Raw genomic sequence first — 19,890 nt, forward strand, 5'->3', positions numbered from 1 at the left:
TATACTCAATATTTTGTAATAATCTATAAGGGAAAAGAATCTGAAAAAGAATATATATAGATAACTGAATCACTTTGCTGTATACCTGAAACTAACAAACACAACACTGTAAATCAACTATACTTCAATAAAAAATAGATAAAAATTTTAAAATAAATAAATAGTGCTGAGAAAACTGCAGAGCCACATGCAAAGAAGAATGAAACTTGACCACTATCTTACACCATACAAAAAAATTAATCCAAAATGGATTAAAGACTTGAACGTAAGATCTGAAACCATAGAACTCCTAGAAGAAAACATAGGCAGTAAGCCCCTCAACATACATCTTGGTGATAATTTTTTTGAATATGTCTCCAAAAGCAAAAGTAACAAAAGCAAAAATAAACAAGTGTGATCTCAAGGGCAAAAATAAATACCCATCCCAACACCAAACATTTCTTCTCAAGCACTTGCTTAGGTGCCAGAAGTTCCCATGGAAGGTACAATGGTGGACTCCCCTTTGGGAGTCAAAAGACCAAGGATGGCTTGGCTGAAGCTTGCTGTGCAACTTTGAGGCATCAGTCATTTCACAAACTTCAGTCTCTTACCTTTTAAAATAAGGAATCCATGAAGATTATATAAATAATTTAGAACCATGGACTTCCAAGTTAAGGCATGAAAAGAATTTAAATCTGTTCTACCTTGGAAAGATAGTAAGAACATAATCAACTCCTAATCTTAGCAGAAATTAATCTACCTAGTTAGCTAACAAAAGACGTGACTCATAGAAAACAAACTTATGGTTACCAGAGGGAGATGGAGGGGGAGACAAATTAGGAGTTTGGGCTTAACATATACACACTACTACATATAAAATAGATAGCCAACAAGGACCTACTGTATAGCACAGGGAACTATACTCAATGTCTTGTAATAATCTATAATTGAAAAGAATCTGAAAAAGAATATACTTATATATTCTATAAGATTATAGATATATAATTCAGTTATAGATTCAGTTATATATATATATATATATATATATATATATATCACTGAATAACTTTGCTGTACTCCTGAAGCTAACACAACATTGTAAATTAACTATACTTCAATTTAAAAAATGGTTAATAAAAAGACCTGACTCAAAGAGTGGGGGGCTTCCCTGGTGGCGCAGTGGTTGAGAGTCTGCCTGCCAATGCAGGGGACACGGGTTCGAGCCCTGGTCTGGGGGGATCCCACATGCCGCGGAGCGGCTGGGCCCGTGAGCCACAATTGCTGAGCCTGCGCGTCTGGAGCCTGTGCTCCGCAACGGGAGAGGCCGCGGTGGTGAGAGGCCTGCGCACCGCGATGAGGAGTGGCCCCCACTTGCCACGGCTAGGGGAAGCCCTCGCACAGAAACGAAGACCCAACACAGCCATAAATAAATAAATAAATAAATAAAAATTAAAAAAAAAAAAAGAGTGGGGAATAGACAGTTTCGTTTTGAGAAGGACAGGGAGAAAGGAAAGGCAAGTCTCTAAGCATGGATCCTGGCTAGAATCAGATCCGCACAGGTCCAGCTCACCCACCATCTCCTCCAGCAAACTCTCTCCCCAGTCTCCCCAAGACTGTTACTTCAGGGCCCTTGCAACCCTCCTATAGCACCTAACTGGTGTGGCCTTGTAAGGTCTTCTATCTCCTTCCAGATGTAAAATCCCGGAACATAGCCTATTCCTTCTATCCGCTCTAACACCCAGCATTAGGCCTTATGCAGAGCAGGTGCTCAACAAACGTGAGCTGTATGAATAAAGGGTGGGGAAGAATCTTCAGTGGAGACCTATCAGCAGACAGAGAAACAGGAGTTCGTCAGGTATCTGGAGAAGAAAATGCTAGAGAAGGCTAGAGCCCAACTAAAAAACAGACTTTCTTGCTTCACAATTTTGCTTGTGGTTTACAGGTACATTTTAGGCCAGCCTTCCAGTAGGAATGCAAAAGCAGACTTACATGCCAATACAGTCTTCCTTATTTCAGTGACCAGCACTTAACTACAGCCCTCGATAGCCTTTCCCAGAAATGTGCATTTGTATGGGACACAGGAAAATGAGTTGGACACAACTGTGAAGTCACTTTTGGACAAATCCTCTTTTGTCCTGACAGCGTTGGCTGGTGTCTTACCTGCTCTCCTTTGTCCCCTTTCTGTCCAGGTGAGCCTGGAACTCCCAGTAATCCTGCTTCTCCCTGGGCAGAAATGAATTTTGTGTTATCAAATATTCTGTCACATTGAACTAAAAACACATAGTTTACAAATAAGAAGCTGACAGTAGTAAGACAAAGCTTTGCTTTCCTGGGAGCTGACACAGGTCCCTCCGCTGGGAGGCCCTTCTCCCCTCATCATAAGCCTCGCTACCCCCTATTCCAAACGCCTGCCAGCATCATCTCCTCCCCGAGACCGTCCACAAGCTGGAACATGTGCTCTCCTCCACGTCCGCTGCACCTTGTACTTGCCTTTGGCACGGAGCTTCCTGTGCAGTGCTCTTCACTTGAGGACATGTAAGCTACCTCTAAACTTCCACCTCTCCCTCCTCCCCACTACTCCAGCCAGGAAGGGAAGTGGCGCAGGGTGCTCTAAGCCAAAGCACGCATCAAGTCATGTGCCGGGGACCTTCTGCTCCAGAAGCTGGGGCAAGTTTCCCTTCCCTTTGTACTGGTGTAGAGCAAAGCCGTCCAGAGATCACTCAGGCCTCTGAGTGCCATTAACATCCACAAAAGACGTTCGTGTAGCCCAGTGGGCCCAGGCTTCCTGACCAGGAAGGGACGAGCAAAACAAATTCTTTGGGCAATAACAGAGCTCCTCTGCACTTCCTGTACAACTCACTGCAGAAAGGAGAGCTGGGTGGATATTTGGGATACTGGACAGACACGGTCTCCACACTACGTAGAGTATCTTTGGGTATGTGTTGACGGGCAGGCACTGCGTTTCCTTCATCTGTGAATTCGCAGAATTGAAGCCTATTCCTGGCGTGTGTTATGTCCTTGTGCTTAGCTGTGGTACAGGTGGTTCCTCTCTTTATTTTCTTCTACTTCCTACCCAGGAAAGAAGGTCAGGTGGCCTCAGAACTATCCAGATCGAAATCCAGGAGATCCTATCCCCAGCCCCGTTCTCTTAACCCACCCAGCGACTGAGAGGCCCAGGCACCTGATTCAACCAGCACTAGAGGGCGAGACCAGGGCCACACCCGCAGGGCCTGGCTCCCTGTGTGGCGTGGCTTTTCCGTGGGCATAGGTGAAAGGCAGCATACCTTGTGTGGAATGCACTGGCACTGGTCTGTAAGTTCCTGCTTTGCTGGCAGAAATGCAGACATTCTACTGGCATGAGCGGGTACCAATGATGCTGCAGTACTTCCAAAGCCTTGCTGCTCTGGGCACTAAAATCCAGAAAGAGGCTTTAGGATATGGGGTCAATTCCAAACATTGTGACATTCCCAGCACTGACTCTCACCAAACTAGACATGACTGGAGTTTCTTGCAAGAACTTCCTTCTAATAACCAAAGGTTGACACCAACCTGTGAAAGTCCATAATGACTTTGCCCTTTCACTAGCCCCCTACGTTTTTATTACTCTGACAACACACTAGAAATGCATTAAATTGTTGGTTTTGGTGAGAAATTCTAAAGCTATTATAGGTGACTTTACGACAAGTACAGTAATATCAAACGTTTACAAGAATTACAACTGTTACAATAAAATACTTTATACAAATAACATTGGTACATGTGCTTTGGGAACAAATTTTAAAATAAAAGAACGTAATTTGAACTTTTAAAACATCGTTTACTTCAAGAAGATGATTATAAAGGCATGTAAAAGTAGAAAATAAACTCTTTTTATGCTCTAAGGTAGTATGTATTTAATTAAAGTATGTATATCTTATTCCAGTCCATTGTTCTTTATTCAAAAGTCTCCACTGTAACAGACAAGTGATGACTTTTATAACTTATCCAGTGTGTTCAGAACATGTGGGGACAGCCACATGAAGTGAAATTTGGTTACAAAGCAATGAACTTTTTTTCTGTCAAAAAATAAATCCAGATGGCTGTCTGAAGAAGATAAATGCATCCTTTCCTCTCAACATCATTTACCAGAGTCCTTACCACGGTTTGTAACTCTGAATTTGCAGTTTCACGGATTTGCAATTTCATATCTCTGAATTTGCATTTTAGGGGGAACTGTTCACACATTACTTTATATACTACAAATTATATATGCCTGGAAAAATACTGTCTGGATACAAAATTAAAATATTGTCTGTGGTTATTTATTGTGATGAGATCATGGTTGATATTTATTTTCTTCTATGAAGTTGGCTGTATTTTCCAAATTTTATATAGTAAACATACATAACTTTTCAAACAAAATAATATTTTGAAAAAGTGTGTAGCATTCTAATGCTTGTGAGCACAGTAAACACGGTAAGAAAAATAGCTCCCCAAAAAACTGGGACTAGTTTCCTGTCTTTACCACTAGTTCTATCACATTTACTCTCTGCAGATTTAATGATTAGCTGTTTAGTTGTCGTCATAAGTTTCCAAGTCCACAAGTCTAAAAATTACATTAGAATGAAACACACAAGATTATCCCCAAAACGATCCACTTATCTCATATGATTTGATATGATTTTCCAGCCAGTTCCTGCCCCGTGCCCCATGGGTTCAGTTAGATAATCAGGACCTATTCTGAGCTCACAGTTTTGCTCTGGGTAACTGATTCACTACTTTAAGACTTTAAAAGTATGTCTCAGGCTTCACTATAAAACTGCCCACACTTTCCAAAAAGTGCCTACAGGGAACATAAGATGTACAAGTAAGGACCCCCTGCTTCATAAAACCTCTGGTTTTGATATGACACATATTTAGTTAATTAGCCCTCAAAATTTTAATCATCTTTCTCATTTATTTTCAACAAATGTTGTTGATTTTCTCCTCTCTTCCTATTTATTCTTCATTCTCTCTGTCTAGGTCTGTAGTCATGAAATCTGACTGCTTCAGAAAGAGAAACCCTAATTAATAGCAGCAAAGAAGTATATTTATAGATTATCCTGAATAAATTTCACTTTTGAAATATGCTATAAAATATTATTAACAGAAAGGATGTCTGATTTGAAATTACAGGACAAAATTAGATTTTTAAGCAAGTACATTAAAATTTGTTGAGTTCAAGTATTTTTCAAAAAATATAGTTGATGCCAAAATTATAGCAGATGCACTTAAGTAACTTTTATATAACTATTTACCTTCCAAAATATATATTTCCATCAAATGTAATTATAGCACATATCCATTTCCTGCTAACGGTTAACAGAATGGTGATGTCCGCCCCCAAATACTTATCAGCAGGAAAATAAGCAGTCTTTTGTTATTTTTTTCCAAGGTTGGAGACGATTTCCTACCTTATTTTCTACTCTTTAAAACCAAATCTTTTTCAAACATGATTTAAAATTTTTTTTCATGATGTGTGGGGTCATGTCACCGCTTTTAATTATCAAGCCACTCCATTGAATCCATCACCTATTTCCTTAAACAGTTTTCTCATAATTCAAGTTGGAGTGACTACTGGTCAAGAGTATAATATTTAGGTACCTCAAAACATCATTTTGTAACTTTTCAATCAGGGAAAATTCATATTTTAAAAGCTCTCACATAAAAGAAGCATAATTAATTAAAGAAAAACTTCTGGAGAATTCACATCTTCACGATTTAAATGTGTGCCTCCAGGAAGTCTAGGTATTTCAAGTCTGTAGATTGGCATTCTAAATTACCTTTCCAGATATTTATAGAAAGATATTTGGCTGGCTTTCCTTGCAATGAGAGCCATAAATTGGGTTGGAGATATGGTTTATAAAACCAAGTTACGTTAGCAAAACATATAATTTTTACAGACTTAGCTATGCTTTGAGTCAGTTGATCACATTATTATTCTACTACCCAAAGTGAGTGATAGAAGTTAAAAATATTTTTGAACTACTAAACTATGAATAAATCTTACAATTTTCAATGGTAAGCTTAGAACTTCTGACCCAAAGAATAACATTTTCACCTTTTACTTTTACTTTTCATATGTTCTTTCTGTAAGACTTTTCAGAATTAATCCCTTTCAAACACCAGTCAACAAGTCAAGAAACAATGTTTTGACATCTTTTACAAACAAAGCACTAATCATAAAAGAAGGGTACAAAAGTATAATTCCCTTCAATGAGTTTAAAAGGTAGCTGAATAAATTAAAAACAAATACAACTATATCTAATAATATAAGACACACACATGGCCATTGCAATAAGAGATACAGAAAGTACTGAATTTAGTGGGGTTTTTTTAATGGAAGGTTGGTACAAGAAAGTAAGAGTTGTAGAGTTAGGTTGAGAATATTGAGAGACTAAGAAACTGAATTTCTAATTTGTTGCAAACAGGGAGTAACCAAAGGCTTTGAGGGTGAGAAGAACAGAGGACCGGGAATGTGCCTTATTCACGTCAGCCAGCCTTGTTCCTTAGCACAGTGTCTAGAAGATCAGTGTTATTGAATAACAGATGTTTAGTGAAAGAAGGTAAATGAACCTACAAAGCAGTGATGCAGAGACTTATTCTGGCTATGTGGGGACAGAGAAGGCGGATGACACAATAATGAGACGATCCGGGCACGAGGTAAAGGTGGACCACGGCGGTAACAGGAGAGGGGAAGATGCAGGTGAAAAATCTCTCACAAAGGAAAACTGGCCAGGAAGGGTGACGGCTAGGAGAGGGAAGTGAGTGAGAATAACGTACGATCACAGACCTAAAACCCCTGTAACTGGAAAATGCTGATGCTACCGTCAGAGCATGGTTTAGCGAGAAAGGCATAAATTCTCTTTTACTCATGTGGAGTCCAAAGTGAGGCCATATCTTTCCTGAAGTTCAAGATGAAGCACTGGGATTAAAATTGCGACAACAGATGATGGGACAGCCCCATGAGGGGTCTCTTGCTTGGAACTGTTTGCTCGCCTGGCTTCAAGAGAAGACGTTCAGTGCTGCCCTACACGTGACTCTACAGCCCAGGCAACTGGCCTTCTACAGTCTTCACACACCAAAAACTGAGCTTACCTTAGGGTCTGATATCTCACAACACGTTTCTTGAGCTACGATGCTCGAGTTACAGTAGATTTGAAGTTGGTGAATTTCAACCTATTAAAAAATTAGTAATAAGATATATCATTAGTTTTTTTCTTTTTGAAAATCACATTTAGGCATTTGAGAACGATGGTAATTTAACTGGAAAGAAAAATAGAAGCTAATAGTTATACAAATAAATCACCGGCAGATATTTTGGTTTTTACTTAATTTAGGATTCATGATTTTATGGACCATTTGAGAAACAGAAATGGATTTGGCTGTTGAGATAGATCTATATGTAAAGGAAATCAAGTAATAGAGCAATTGCAGATCTTTGCTCCTTGTTTCAAACCATCAAAAAGAAGTATTTAATTAAAGAGAGGTAATGCACTACGATAAGAAGAAAAAAAAAAGGTATTTAGTTTTTATCTATTTTTCATGGATACTGTCTAATACCTATGGATTTTATGTTACATGGCATACTCCTGAGCAAGACTCACAGTATTTTTACAAAAATAATTGATTCTTCTATTTGCTCAGCAAATTCACATTTGTTGGCATTTGGACATGAAATTAAAAGTAGTTTCAGGAAAGTACAATCATGTCTTCAAGTGCAAGATCAAACAACCACATCAGAGAAAGTAAATGGTACAGACTATTGACAAAATTTCAATATGACAGATGCACAGAGAGGCTGCTTCAAATTAGTTTGTGGTTGTAAATTTAATAATTTAATTAATAATCAATCTTATGATGATTTGACATATAACATAGGTCAGGAACAACCTCTTTCCTCCCCCTCCTTCTCCTCCCCACCTTTCTCTCTCTTTCTCTCTCTCTCCTCTTTCCCCATCTTTCTCTGTCTCCTAATGTAACAGAGGTAGATTATGTATTTCTTTGAGGTCAGTAAGTACTTTCTATAGTAAGACCCAACTATAATAATATAATAATCCTATGATAATAGAGAGCAGATATCTGAGGTTAGCTCTGAATCGCTAACCCAACACCAAAAAAGCAAGAAAGGAGGGGAAAAGCTGTAACTATTACTCTACACTGAGATGAACAAAATCAATTCAGCTCATAGAAAGCATTAAGAATTCCAGACATCTTTTGGATTCATGAGCAGCCTAAGATTTGCAGCCAATGCAAAATTCTGAGATGAAATGAAACTTAATGATTTCTCTTCTAAAACTTTTTGCAAGGTTACTGAAGTAAACTTTTATTTATAAAGTTTAAATACACTGTCTTATATAGTCTAATGAAATACCAGGCAGTAACATACCCATTATGTAGCATGAAGAATGTAGAGACTCCAATTAATTAATATTCTCCTTAACTAAAACTAATTTATCATCAACACTGTTATCTAAATAGTCAATAAATACTGAAATTCTATTATGTATCATCCACTGTGCTAGGGCCTTCATATGAATTATTTTACTTAACTGAAGATAGATGATCAATTTTTCATGGATTAGAACCTAATAAAGTACCCATGACACTGAAACTACAGTCAGCCTAGTTTAATTATGCTTTTTTAATTCATTAGTTGCTTTAGAATCCTTCACTGACATAGTGCTTTAGAATGAGAATGCACTGACCCTGTCACACAGAATTTTTTTGTTAAAAAAAAAAATCCTTTTATCAGTTCTGTCACCTATTTCTCTGCACAAAAGCACACGGGTAGTATATGTAAAATAAAACCTAATCATTAGAAGTTTTTTTTGATAACTTACGTTCTGAATAAACAAAACATTTGCACATTACAACACATCTTATAAATCACAGAGCTTGTATGGAGATGATAAAAAAATTAGTTCACTTAGAGGTTTAGTAGGACCAAGAATCTTTAAAAACTAAAACATGTATTTTATTTGTTTGTTTAACTTAAACAGTGACTCTCTCCTCTAAAAGCTCCATCATCGTGACATGGTTTTAATATTATTTCTTAAGTGAACTAAGATTCCACATTAAACTATGAAAGTGTTGTAAGACTATAATTTTCCCATTGTGGCTTTTCATCAGGACACACAGTGATATTCTTCAGCCTCAGGTTGTTCCCTTGAGTAAAAAGTTAATTAGACACAGGACACAACACTCAACCTTCAGAGGGGAGCTTGGAGCCAGGACCCCACTCTTGGAATAACTTGCTCCTCTCTCATTGTCATCTCTCCCTCAAAGGTTATGAATTTATATCCCAATCCTAATGTTCTCTGGTTCTTGCCATTCCCCACTTTGCCCTCGCTAGTCCTGCAGGAGATCAGATTCCCATCAACACCAGCGCTCCAGCAAGGGCTACCGCCACCCCTACTAGTGTTACTAGAACTCCCTGAAGATCACTTCCCGTCTACCTACACTCCACCCACTGCTGGAAGTCACACCTCTGAGGTTTAGCTGCTGGACTCCACTTCCTCCCTGACCCTGGAGAGACCTTTCTGAAAGGTCTGTCTAGGACTGTTGTCATTACAATTAACACTGTGATTATTATTGGCAGTCACCATTGCCTGACACAGACTTGATCCATCGTTCTGACACAGACTGAGCCTTTAAGATCTTTGAGAGAAGAGCAGATTTTGCTGTTGTTGTTTTCCACTCTTTTATGCCAGGGTTGGACGGCATGTCTGGCCCTAAATAAATAAATGAATACACAGAAAACTGACCACATACTATGCACTATGGCACATACGCTATGCAATTATAACGAGGGAGTCTACCAATATTATTTTATAATTTAGGATACCGAGACTCAGATAAATTAAGTGTGAGCAAGATAAATGAGCAGATCATGAGAGTTAAGTGGATGAGCTAGGATTTACAATCACATCTGTCTGATCCCCAAGCAAGCTCACTCTCCCTGATGCCATGATGTCTTATGTCCAGAATTGGCTTCTCCTGCTCTGGGGTATTTTGATAATCATCACTGAACCCTAGTTATGACATTCTCACGGATTTGTTCATTGTGTCTGAGAGAAGACAGTTTAAAAATAATATTTTATTGGATATATATATATATATATATATATATATATATATATATACATACACACACATATATAATATCTATCTAGATATATCCATCTGTCATCTTTCTCTGATGCCTTCCACAGGGGCCTTTAGAAATAATATGCTGGCCAAACATGTATGTGCACAGAACTGTACTTTTGAAACAAAAGTGAACTGTTAAGGGCTTTGCGTTAACAATTCCTATTGGTGACCTGCATTCAGATTATTTTTATGGGTTTTCCCATCATTCCACCCATAAGAAAATGTGAACTCATCAAATTTAGATATATCCCCTTTTTAAAGATTATAGGCCTTTGGGAAATTAATAATAAATCTGTATCATGTGAGCATCAAATATAGTTTTTAAGGAAACTTTTCATCTGAAAAGGTTTTACTAGACAGTTGTTCTCATCCAAATGACCTACTGTTGTGTTTCAGTCCAACAGAACTCTAAAAAAACATTATAAGCTAATGAAAAATAGTCTGCAGTACAAACACTTATGATTCTGAGGATGAATAAATAACCTATTATTCTCGAATGAAAACACCAGATAATCTGGAACCATTTAACTTAAATCTCATCTTTTTCTAGTCCTTTCTATTCAAGACATAGGAACTTAGACCAAGCTTACTTTTGTATAATATTTTCAATTTTTACTAACATTTAATTTTAATAACCTTGTTTTTTAAGGCATAACCTAGTTCCTTTAAATTCACAGGCTAGGGAAAAATGGGTGAAAATAGATAGAAAATAATATATGTAAAAATATAGTTGGAAATACATAGCTATGCTTCACACATCTGATAGCAAATTAATTTAAACAGTGTTGAGAAGGGAATATCTTATACAGTTATTAAAGGAAAAAGGTTTTAATAAGATATTTTATTTTAATTTATAAATGTTACTAGTTCACAACTCACGTCCACAGGCTTGCCATCTGAAGCTCGGGCCGCAATAACAGTCCTTCCGTGGAAGTCCACAGCACCCTTTCCATCAATATGCTGGCTTGCAACTAAGTTACAGTCTGTATAGACCGAGACGGCCCGGGATTGTACACTGAAGCCAAGTTTATGCCACTGACGATCAAACAAAGGACGGAGTTCTCGATTTTTAAAAATGTAGTTCAACACATCTCCCTCCACAGCTCGGAACATAAATTCCACCATCTTCTTTCCACCATCAACTACTATAGAAACCTGCAAAAATGCAAATGATCTTTAAATGTTTGAAATTCAGTTTTAAAAATTATTAAAACACACAAATCAAACCTCAAGGTGCTACCATATGACCCAGCAATCCCACTACTGGGCATATACCCTGAGAAAAGCATAATTCAAAAAGATACATGCACCACAATGTTCACTGCAGTTCTATTTACAATAGCCAGGACACGGAAGCAACCTAAGTGCCCATCAACAGATGAATGGATAAAGAAGATGTGGTACATATATACAATGGAATATTACTCAGCCATAAAAAGGAACAAAATTGGGTCATTTGTAGTGATGTGGATGAACCTAAAGTCTGTCATACAGAGTGAAGTAAGTCAGAAAGAGAAAAACAAATATTGAATATTAACGCATATATATGGAATCTAGAAAAATGGTACAGATGAACCTATTTGCAGGGCTGGAAAAGAGATGCAGACGTAGAGAACGAACTTGTGGACACAGAGGGGAAGTGGAGGGTGGGACGAATTGAGAGACTAGCATGGACATATATACACTACCAAATGTAAAATAGGTAGCTAGTGGGAAGCTGCCACATAGCACAGGGAGATCAGCTCGGTGATTTGTGACCACCTAGAGGGGTGGGATAGGGAGGGTGGGAGGGGGGCTCAAGAGGGAGGAGATATGGGGATATATGTACACATATAGCTGATTCAATTTGTTGTACAGCAGAAACTAACACAACACTGTAAAGCAATTATACTCCAATAAAAAAATAAAATAATTGAAAAAAACCTCAAGCTGCATGTTAGTAGAACTGAGGCACTCAGTAAAATGTTTTAGATGATACTTGCGTCTGTCGGATTTGTTAACATATAAGAACAGCAAACATCCAGCTACAAAAATGGTTTAAATATGGGATATCTGGTGAATGTAATATGCTCCTTTCTTGAGAGGACATCTAGGAGTGTGTGTGTGTGTATCTAAGTATATATATAATTCTGTATGAGTAATTCAAGAATTAAATGTTACTAATTTAAAAACAATAAGAAATGATCACTTCTCTTAGCATGGAAACTGAGATCAACTTCTTTAACCTTTGATGATTTGCATGGTGCAAAGAAAATACATTTTCATAGAGGACATATTCTTTCTGTTCAAGTCATATGTCCATCTTAATATTGTGACTATATAATAACATATTAAAAGACCAGTGAAATGAAAAACATTTCAATGGATATGTACGGAAATAAACACAGATGGATGGTGCCCGTAAGTAATTGTGATGTTTACCTCCCCTCCCTGGAGCACCTGCGTCCCCTCCTTTCTGCCCAAATGCCACAGCTCCCACAAGTATTCCTAGACCCCTGCTCTTCTCGTGTCCCATCTGGGGGAGCCGTCCTTTCCATGCTCGCACAGTCCCCACCCAACTCCGAGCTGTCCTCGGCCACCACACTTGTCACCCTGTGGTCATGCTCCAATAGGCTGTTCCCATACGTGGCATCCCCAGACCTACGTGCTCCCTGAGAAAAGGAATCACGCTTTGCCAGTCTATTATCTTTGTCACTAACTAGCATCTAGCATGTGTTCAATTATTTTTATTGATGGAATCAATATTTATATTGCATCTCTTAATTCACTAGGGATTTTCAGAGGAAACAATGAACAGCTTTAAAATAATGTATAATATCAGAAATAATAGGAAATGAAGAAGTCGTTAGTGAGGTGGTCTCGAGGTCAATGAAGCAGTTGTAAAGGAAGGGTAGTTAGAGTGTCTTCAGACAAAAATAGGAACCTAGTAGAAAAAAACAAACAGAAAAACAAAACAAAAACAGAAAACAAACTAATCTTTCCTCACCCACCAGGCTCTCCCATTACAAATCTCAGCAAGATCCTTCTAACTCTGAGAATACTTGCATTTCCCTGTGGATGATTCCTCTAAAAGACAGAATATCCGTGCATGAGGTCTGCTCCCAAATTTATGCCCACAGTTCCAAGATTCACCTGGCCTAATCCCACCAGAGGACACAGATCAGTACATCTCTCTGGTTCCTTACCTGTGGCATATTCTGCTGGTTTAAAACCTGCCACAGAAACCACCGTTCCTTTTTGGTGCTTCTTCGTACCCGAAACACGGCTGCTATGGCGAACTCCTCAGGAAGGCCTTTGGGAAACACCTTACTGTGGGAGAAAAACAAAGAACCATTGTGCGAAAACTGAAGGCAAGGACAGAAAATCTCGGTATGAAGATCTCTGCAACACAACATTAGTCACATTTTCTCAATGAGTTTAGAATTCATTATGCATGTTTATAGCATTCTACCAAATGCATACATGGACGCATCCACGCCTACTTTTACCTATGGAATTTGTATCCTTGTTCTTTCCCTTTTAAAAAATTTCCCGGGAAGCTGTTGTTAAAGCTTGAGGTGTGTAAAAGAGAGTGACTACACTATAGTACTATGGGGCAATATTCATTTACTGAACAAGATGTTCCAACAGAATCTCAGAATTCACTGCAGTCTGGCAAACAGTAGACATTTATAGAGGAAATAAATAGTACCCCTAGGCTTTATCGGTAGAGAGAAGTACAGAGCATTTCAAAGAACACTGCTGGCAATTAAATGTATACTTCCAAAGAACTTTTGTCATATTAAACCCTTGCAAAATGAACTCCTAATTCTGATTTCCTAGTAGGTATCAATTTAGGACTGAAACTAAATATAATAAAGACATTTTAGCTTATTTTTTATTCTTACAGAAAATAAGTAAATTATTTCTAGGTAGCAGAGAGAAGCCTAAAGACAGTCCAAATATGCTTCTGCCTCAACCTTGTTTCAAAATACTGGTCTCACTGGATCCATGAAGAAACTTGGGGAAAAAAATTCACCATGAACATAAATCATATTCAGGCTTTCATTGGAAAACACGGAGAGATACATTCCTCCAAGTTGACTTTTAAAGTTATCTGCATTGTATGTAAAAACTCTGCAAGGCAGGAATCTTGCTTTTCTTTCAAGAAATCATGAGGAGTAGTAGGTAAGAATTCTCTTAAGGATTAACAAAGCCAGAAGTTGTTTCTATAAATAAAACATCACACATTGAGATGGTAACTACTCACTGGGAATATCACACCAAGGTCCACTGAAACTGACAACCAAACTCATGGAGAATTCTGAAACTTTGGTTTTACACTTTGTGTTAGAGAAAAAGTCACAAGTGGCAGGGAAATCAGGAACAAATATGAAAAAAAAAAAAGCTATGCTGGCCTAAAGTTCTTAGTTGGTTAAACTCACGCGCGTGCGCACGCACACACACTTAAGTATATAGTGTATGAATTTAGGTATATGTACATAAGCATACCTCAGGGATATTGCAGGTTTGGGGCCAGCTCACTGGAATAAAGTGAATATCACAATAAAGTCAGTCACACGAATTTTCTGGTTTTCCAGTGTGTGTAAAAGTTGTGTTTACACTATGCTGTACTCTATTCCATGTGCAACAGCATTATATCGAAAAACATACATACCTTAATTTTTAAAATGCTTTACTGCTAAAAAGAAATATGCTAACCATCATCTGACAACCCAGGGTTGCCACAAACCTTCAATTTGTAAAAAATCCAGTATCTATGAAGTGCAATAAAGTGAAACACAATAAAAGGAGGTCTGCCTCTAAATACATATAAACTCTAGTTTTACCTTCTTCACTAACCTGCTTACCCCCAGTCCGGAGGCTTTCTGGCTCTCAGCTCTTGTCTGGCTGGCTGAAGAAAGAGGAGGCAACCCCCCGGGGCCTCATTTTCATCACACACACACACACACACACACACACACACACACACACACATACACACACACACACACACCCCTCTCCAGCCTCCACAGAGGCTGGCTGGTGCCTCCCCGGGATGAGTCTCTCCCGTGCCCGGGGAGGTACCCCAGCCCACGTGCCAGCAGCACCCCGCCCTGCGGTTCCGAGGTTCTAACTTCCTCCTCTCTGCTGCCTGTGACCCCACTGCTTCCCGTCTTCTAAGAATGTATTTTGTCTGTCTCTGTGGCTTCATCTCCCACTCTACAGTCATTTCTGCACTTTAGAGGATAAAACTCCATCTCCCATCTCTCCCTCACCGACGCCCTTCTTATCTCGGTTTACAAATGTATGCATATCTTCACCCTCTCCCCTGCTGTAAAACAGACAAAACTCCCTCCATCCTCGCTACAGCATTATATTACCCTTCCAGGTATCCACCAAGTTTCTTAAATGAAGACTCAGAATGTCACACTGTCACAGCCCTCCGCCCTGAGCCGTCCTGCATTCTAAAAGCAGTCCCGTGGGCTCTCGCGAGGATGCTCACGGTGCGCCCCTGTTCCCGAGGCGGGCCGTCACGTGAGCGGTCTCACCCAATCGGCGAGAAGGCCTGGGGGTGGTGGGGGGGAGACGCGGTTCCCGCCAGAAAGGAGCGCGCCGCTGCGGGCCTGAGGGGGAACCGCAGCGGCCGCCCGAGGGGAGCTGGAGACGCCACAGGGCAATGTTGGAGGAGCCCGGGCAGCCGCCACAGCCACGATGGCAAAAACAGCCTAGCTTACCCAGTCAAGAAGTTAATACAAGAACCGGATGGGCTTATCTCCAAATGGGATTTCCACCCATAATGAGTAACTGCGGGATTTGTACTGGGGATGGCGAGCGGATCAGAAAATGTGTCCTTCGGAATTCAGGCAATATCCCTGCTGTGGAAGCTTGTCAGTTTTTTTGACTTTCGCTTTTAATTAGGATGTTGGAAAATAATGAAAAGATAACCCCTTTTTAAACTTAAGGAATTCCCCCCTCCCCCTCCGCCAAGCACTGCAAGGTCGATCATTTCTGGAGCATCTGGAATGTTGAAGTACCGACGGTCGCTCTTCACCCTCGCCCTAAAAAGACGGCCTCCCGCTCTTTCGGTTTCCGCCCTTCACGCGCCTGAATCTCATCCCGAGGGAGAAAACCCACGACACTAGGGGCTCTCAGAGCGCGCCTGCGTGGAGACAAGTCCCCGAGTTCGGAACCCCTTTGGACCACTTGGAGGAAAATTGTCATGTGGGTTCCGACCTAGACTTTAGGCCGAAACTTGGTGACGGGAAGGGCCCCTTGGGTACTTGAAGAAGGAGGCGAGTGGAAACCGCTATGGGCCAGGCCGTGGTCATCATCGCCTGGACGGAGGGCTCGAGTGACCCACCAGGCGGCACGGTGGCTACAGTGAACTGAATTCTGCAGGAGGACGTCACCCGGTCACAGAAGAGGCCGGAGGAGACGGGGCAGCTGGAGGCCGGTCCGAAGGCTGAGCTGGTGAGTCCTGGGGAGGCCCTTTCGGACGCTCTGCGCCGAACGAGGAGGGGGCGCTGAGCCCGGGCCGCAGACAGGCGTGGACGTGCGGGGGCTGCCCGGGCTGACGGGGACGGAGACCGCGCTCGCGGGGGACAGGCCTCAGCGGGGCTGGCATCCTGTCCAAGGGACGGTGCCCACGGTCGCCCTGCAGGATCTCCTGGGGCCAAACCCAGGCCCGTCTCCTCCCGCCACACCTTCGGGCCAGGCCGGAACATCCGAAAGTGGGACACAGGGTCCAGCCCCAGAGGACTGTGTCCCGGGCCACTGTCCCCAGAGTCCAGCCCCAGAGGGCTGTGTCCTGGGCCACTCGTCCCCAGAGTCCAGCCCCAGAGGGCTGTGTCCTGGGCCACTGTCCCCAGTGTCCAGCCCCAGAGGACTGTGTCCGGGGCCACTCGTCCCTGGAGTCCAGCCCCAGAGGGCTGTGTCCCGGGCCACTCATCCCCGGAGTCCAGCCCCAGAGGGCTGTGTCCCGGGCCACTCATCTCTGGAGTCCAGCCCCAGAAGACTGTGTCCCGGACCACTGTCCCCGGAGCCCAGCCCCAGAGGGCTGTGTCCTGGGCCACTCGTCTCCGGAGTCCAGCCCCAGAGGGCTGTGTCCCGGGCCACTGTCCCCAGAGTACAGCCCCAGAGGACTGTGTCCCGGGCCACTGTCTCCGAGCTCCTCCTCCCCCACCCGTGCTCCCGTATGGCCCCTCCCACCTCCATGCCATCCCAGGGGGAGTATCTCCCCAGAACCAGCGCTGCTGGAATCCAGAGGCCTCTGGGTCCGGCCCTTCACTCCTCACCCAGGGACACCATCACCCAGATGGCTAATGGCGAGTGAGTTGGGCTGCGGGCCAGGTCCTGTGACTTCCGATGCAGAATTCTTTCCAATATGGAAAGCCGTTGGGGTATTCAGTCCCGCGTACCCTGTGATTTGCCGGTGGTTCCGTGAAGTTCCGGTGTGTCACTGCCGCCCTGGTAGGCTTGTTCACGCCTCCTTAACAGTGCTGGTCACCTTAGCCACGTAGTGACTATTGGGTGTCAGTGGGCGGCTGGAACCCTTGGGTCAGCTCCCTGCCCACCTCCTGTTCCAACAGACACTCCAGGGACATCGCTGGTAAGCAGTCAGTAAGGTTGGTGAAGAGACCCCCAGTCAGTGGGAAGAATAAAGGGGGCACTCTGTAGGGTCAGCTCTGGTCAGCATGGCCGCCAGACTTAAAAACCTCACCCAGAGTGAGGAGGACAGGAGAGACCTGGCACCATGTTTAAGAACCCAGAAGGGTGACTTTGGAAATGTCTGTTTTTGTTATTGGCTTCTCATCAGCACAGTGACAGGTGTCTCTGTGCTCATCTGTTATTAAGGTCCTGTGGGTAAAACTGATAAAAGCAGTCAAAATAAAATAAAGTAAAATGAAATGAAATAATATAAAATGTAAAGTAAAATAAAATAAAAGTATTCCCAATCACCTAATCCCCTGGCCTCTTCTAAATCCTCACTCCCCTTGGTCCTTCTGAAGTTTTTAACACTGAAGACATCCTGTCTTCATTGATGTAAACCAAGAGTCACAACCACATGGCTCTAGGGCCCAGCCAGGAAACTGGAATGTAAGCTTCCTAAGGTTCTTTGTCTATCCTGTTCACCAGCATCTAGAGCAGTGCCTGCACAAGGTAGGCACTCAATAAATATTATTAAAGGAATCAATTAATGACCTGAATTCAGATGTAAAAAATCTGTAAACCAAAAGAAAAATAACATACGGCCCCCTCTAAGTCTAGCTTTAGTTTTTCTGTCTTGGATAGAAATGTGCATGTAAGAAATTTTCACTTTCCTCTTAAGAATTCTATAGTAAAAACAAATAGAGCAAGTGAGTTAATAACAGCACTGTTACCCATTCTCACGTAGAGGACACACACGTAGACTAAGGGAAATGCAGAGTCCAGCCCATCTACAGGGGCAGCTGCTAATTAGCTCCAGCCATCTCTTACCATATGGGGAAGCGGGTCCAGGGTTGCCAGTTCATCCCATTTTTCAAGACAAGCCAAATACCCAGATTTTTATCTGAGAAGTTTAGAGTTTTAATTTTGGCAACTGTTTCAGATTTTTCATAAACACTGTCCAGACCAACATTGTGCAAAACCAAACAAATCAGTGACTGCTAGTTAGCAAAGCTGGATCTACACAAATGTTTACTGAATCCCCACAGAGGCTTACAAAGATGGAAAAAGGAAGATTCCTGCCCTAATCAGTTCTTAAAATCAGTTAGGAGAGGAAAATTAGAACTCTAGATTATGAACGGAAAACCTAGTATTAGGAATGGGACTGCTTTTAAAGTCCTATAACAGCAGGAAAGTTTCAGTCCTTTTAAATTTATTGAGACTTGCTTTATGACATAACATATGGCCTACCCTGGAGAATGTTCCACATGCAGTTGAGAAGAATGTGTATTCTGCTGTTGTTAGGTGGAATGTTCTACAGTCTGTTAGGTCTAAATAGCTTGTGGATTTGTGCAAGTATTCTATTCCCTTACTGGTCTTCTGTCTAATGTTCTATCTATTTTGAAAATGGGTTATTGAAGTCTCCAACTATTACTGTTGAATTGTCTACTTCTCCCTTCAATTCTGTGAGTTTTTGCTTCATGAATTTGGGGGCTTTGTTTTGGGGTACATATTTGTGATTGCTCTATTGTCTTGATGTATTGACACTCTTTTTAAATTTTTTTAATTCAAGTATAGTTGATGTACAATATTATATGTTACAGGTCTACAATATAGTGATTCACAATTTTTAAAAGTTATACTTCTTTTATAGTTATTATAAAGTATTGGTTATATTCCCCATGTTGTGCTTAGCCTTGTAACATTTTTTTCCATTGCCATCTTTATTTTTTAAATTTTTTTGAAGTATACTTCATTTACAATGTGCTAATTTCTTCAGTACAGCAAAGTTATTCAGTTATACATATATGTGTGTGTGTGTGTGTGTATATATATATATATATATATTCTTTTTCATAATCTTTTCCATTATGGTTTGTCACAGGATATTGAATGTAGTTCCCTGTGCTATACAATAGGACCTTGTTGTTTATCCATCCTATATATAATAGTTTGCATCTGCTAATCCCAAACTCCCGATCCTTCCCTCCCCTACCACCTATTCCCCTTGGCAACCACAAATCTGTTCTCTATATCTGTGAGTCTATTTATATTTCATAGATATATTGATTTGTGTCATATTTTAGATTCCACATATAAGTGATATCATAT

General features: G+C 41.0%; 1 protein-coding gene across 1 annotated transcript in view; it reads right to left on the reverse strand.

The window, feature by feature from the left end:
* Positions 1 to 19,890, reverse strand: part of COL19A1 (collagen type XIX alpha 1 chain) — a 363,922-nt gene that overhangs the window by 302,156 nt on the left and 41,876 nt on the right. The window contains exons 4-8 of the mRNA XM_036871237.1: positions 13,335 to 13,458; positions 11,029 to 11,304; positions 7,096 to 7,176; positions 3,264 to 3,389; positions 2,140 to 2,202 (exon numbers count right to left, since the gene is read on the reverse strand). Of these exons, the coding sequence (XP_036727132.1) occupies positions 2,140 to 2,202; positions 3,264 to 3,389; positions 7,096 to 7,176; positions 11,029 to 11,304; positions 13,335 to 13,458 (670 nt within the window). The remainder of the gene's footprint in view (positions 1 to 2,139; positions 2,203 to 3,263; positions 3,390 to 7,095; positions 7,177 to 11,028; positions 11,305 to 13,334; positions 13,459 to 19,890) is intronic.

The sequence above is a fragment of the Balaenoptera musculus genome, chromosome 12, assembly GCF_009873245.2.
Source record: "Balaenoptera musculus isolate JJ_BM4_2016_0621 chromosome 12, mBalMus1.pri.v3, whole genome shotgun sequence".
Lineage (NCBI taxonomy): Eukaryota > Metazoa > Chordata > Mammalia > Artiodactyla > Balaenopteridae > Balaenoptera > Balaenoptera musculus.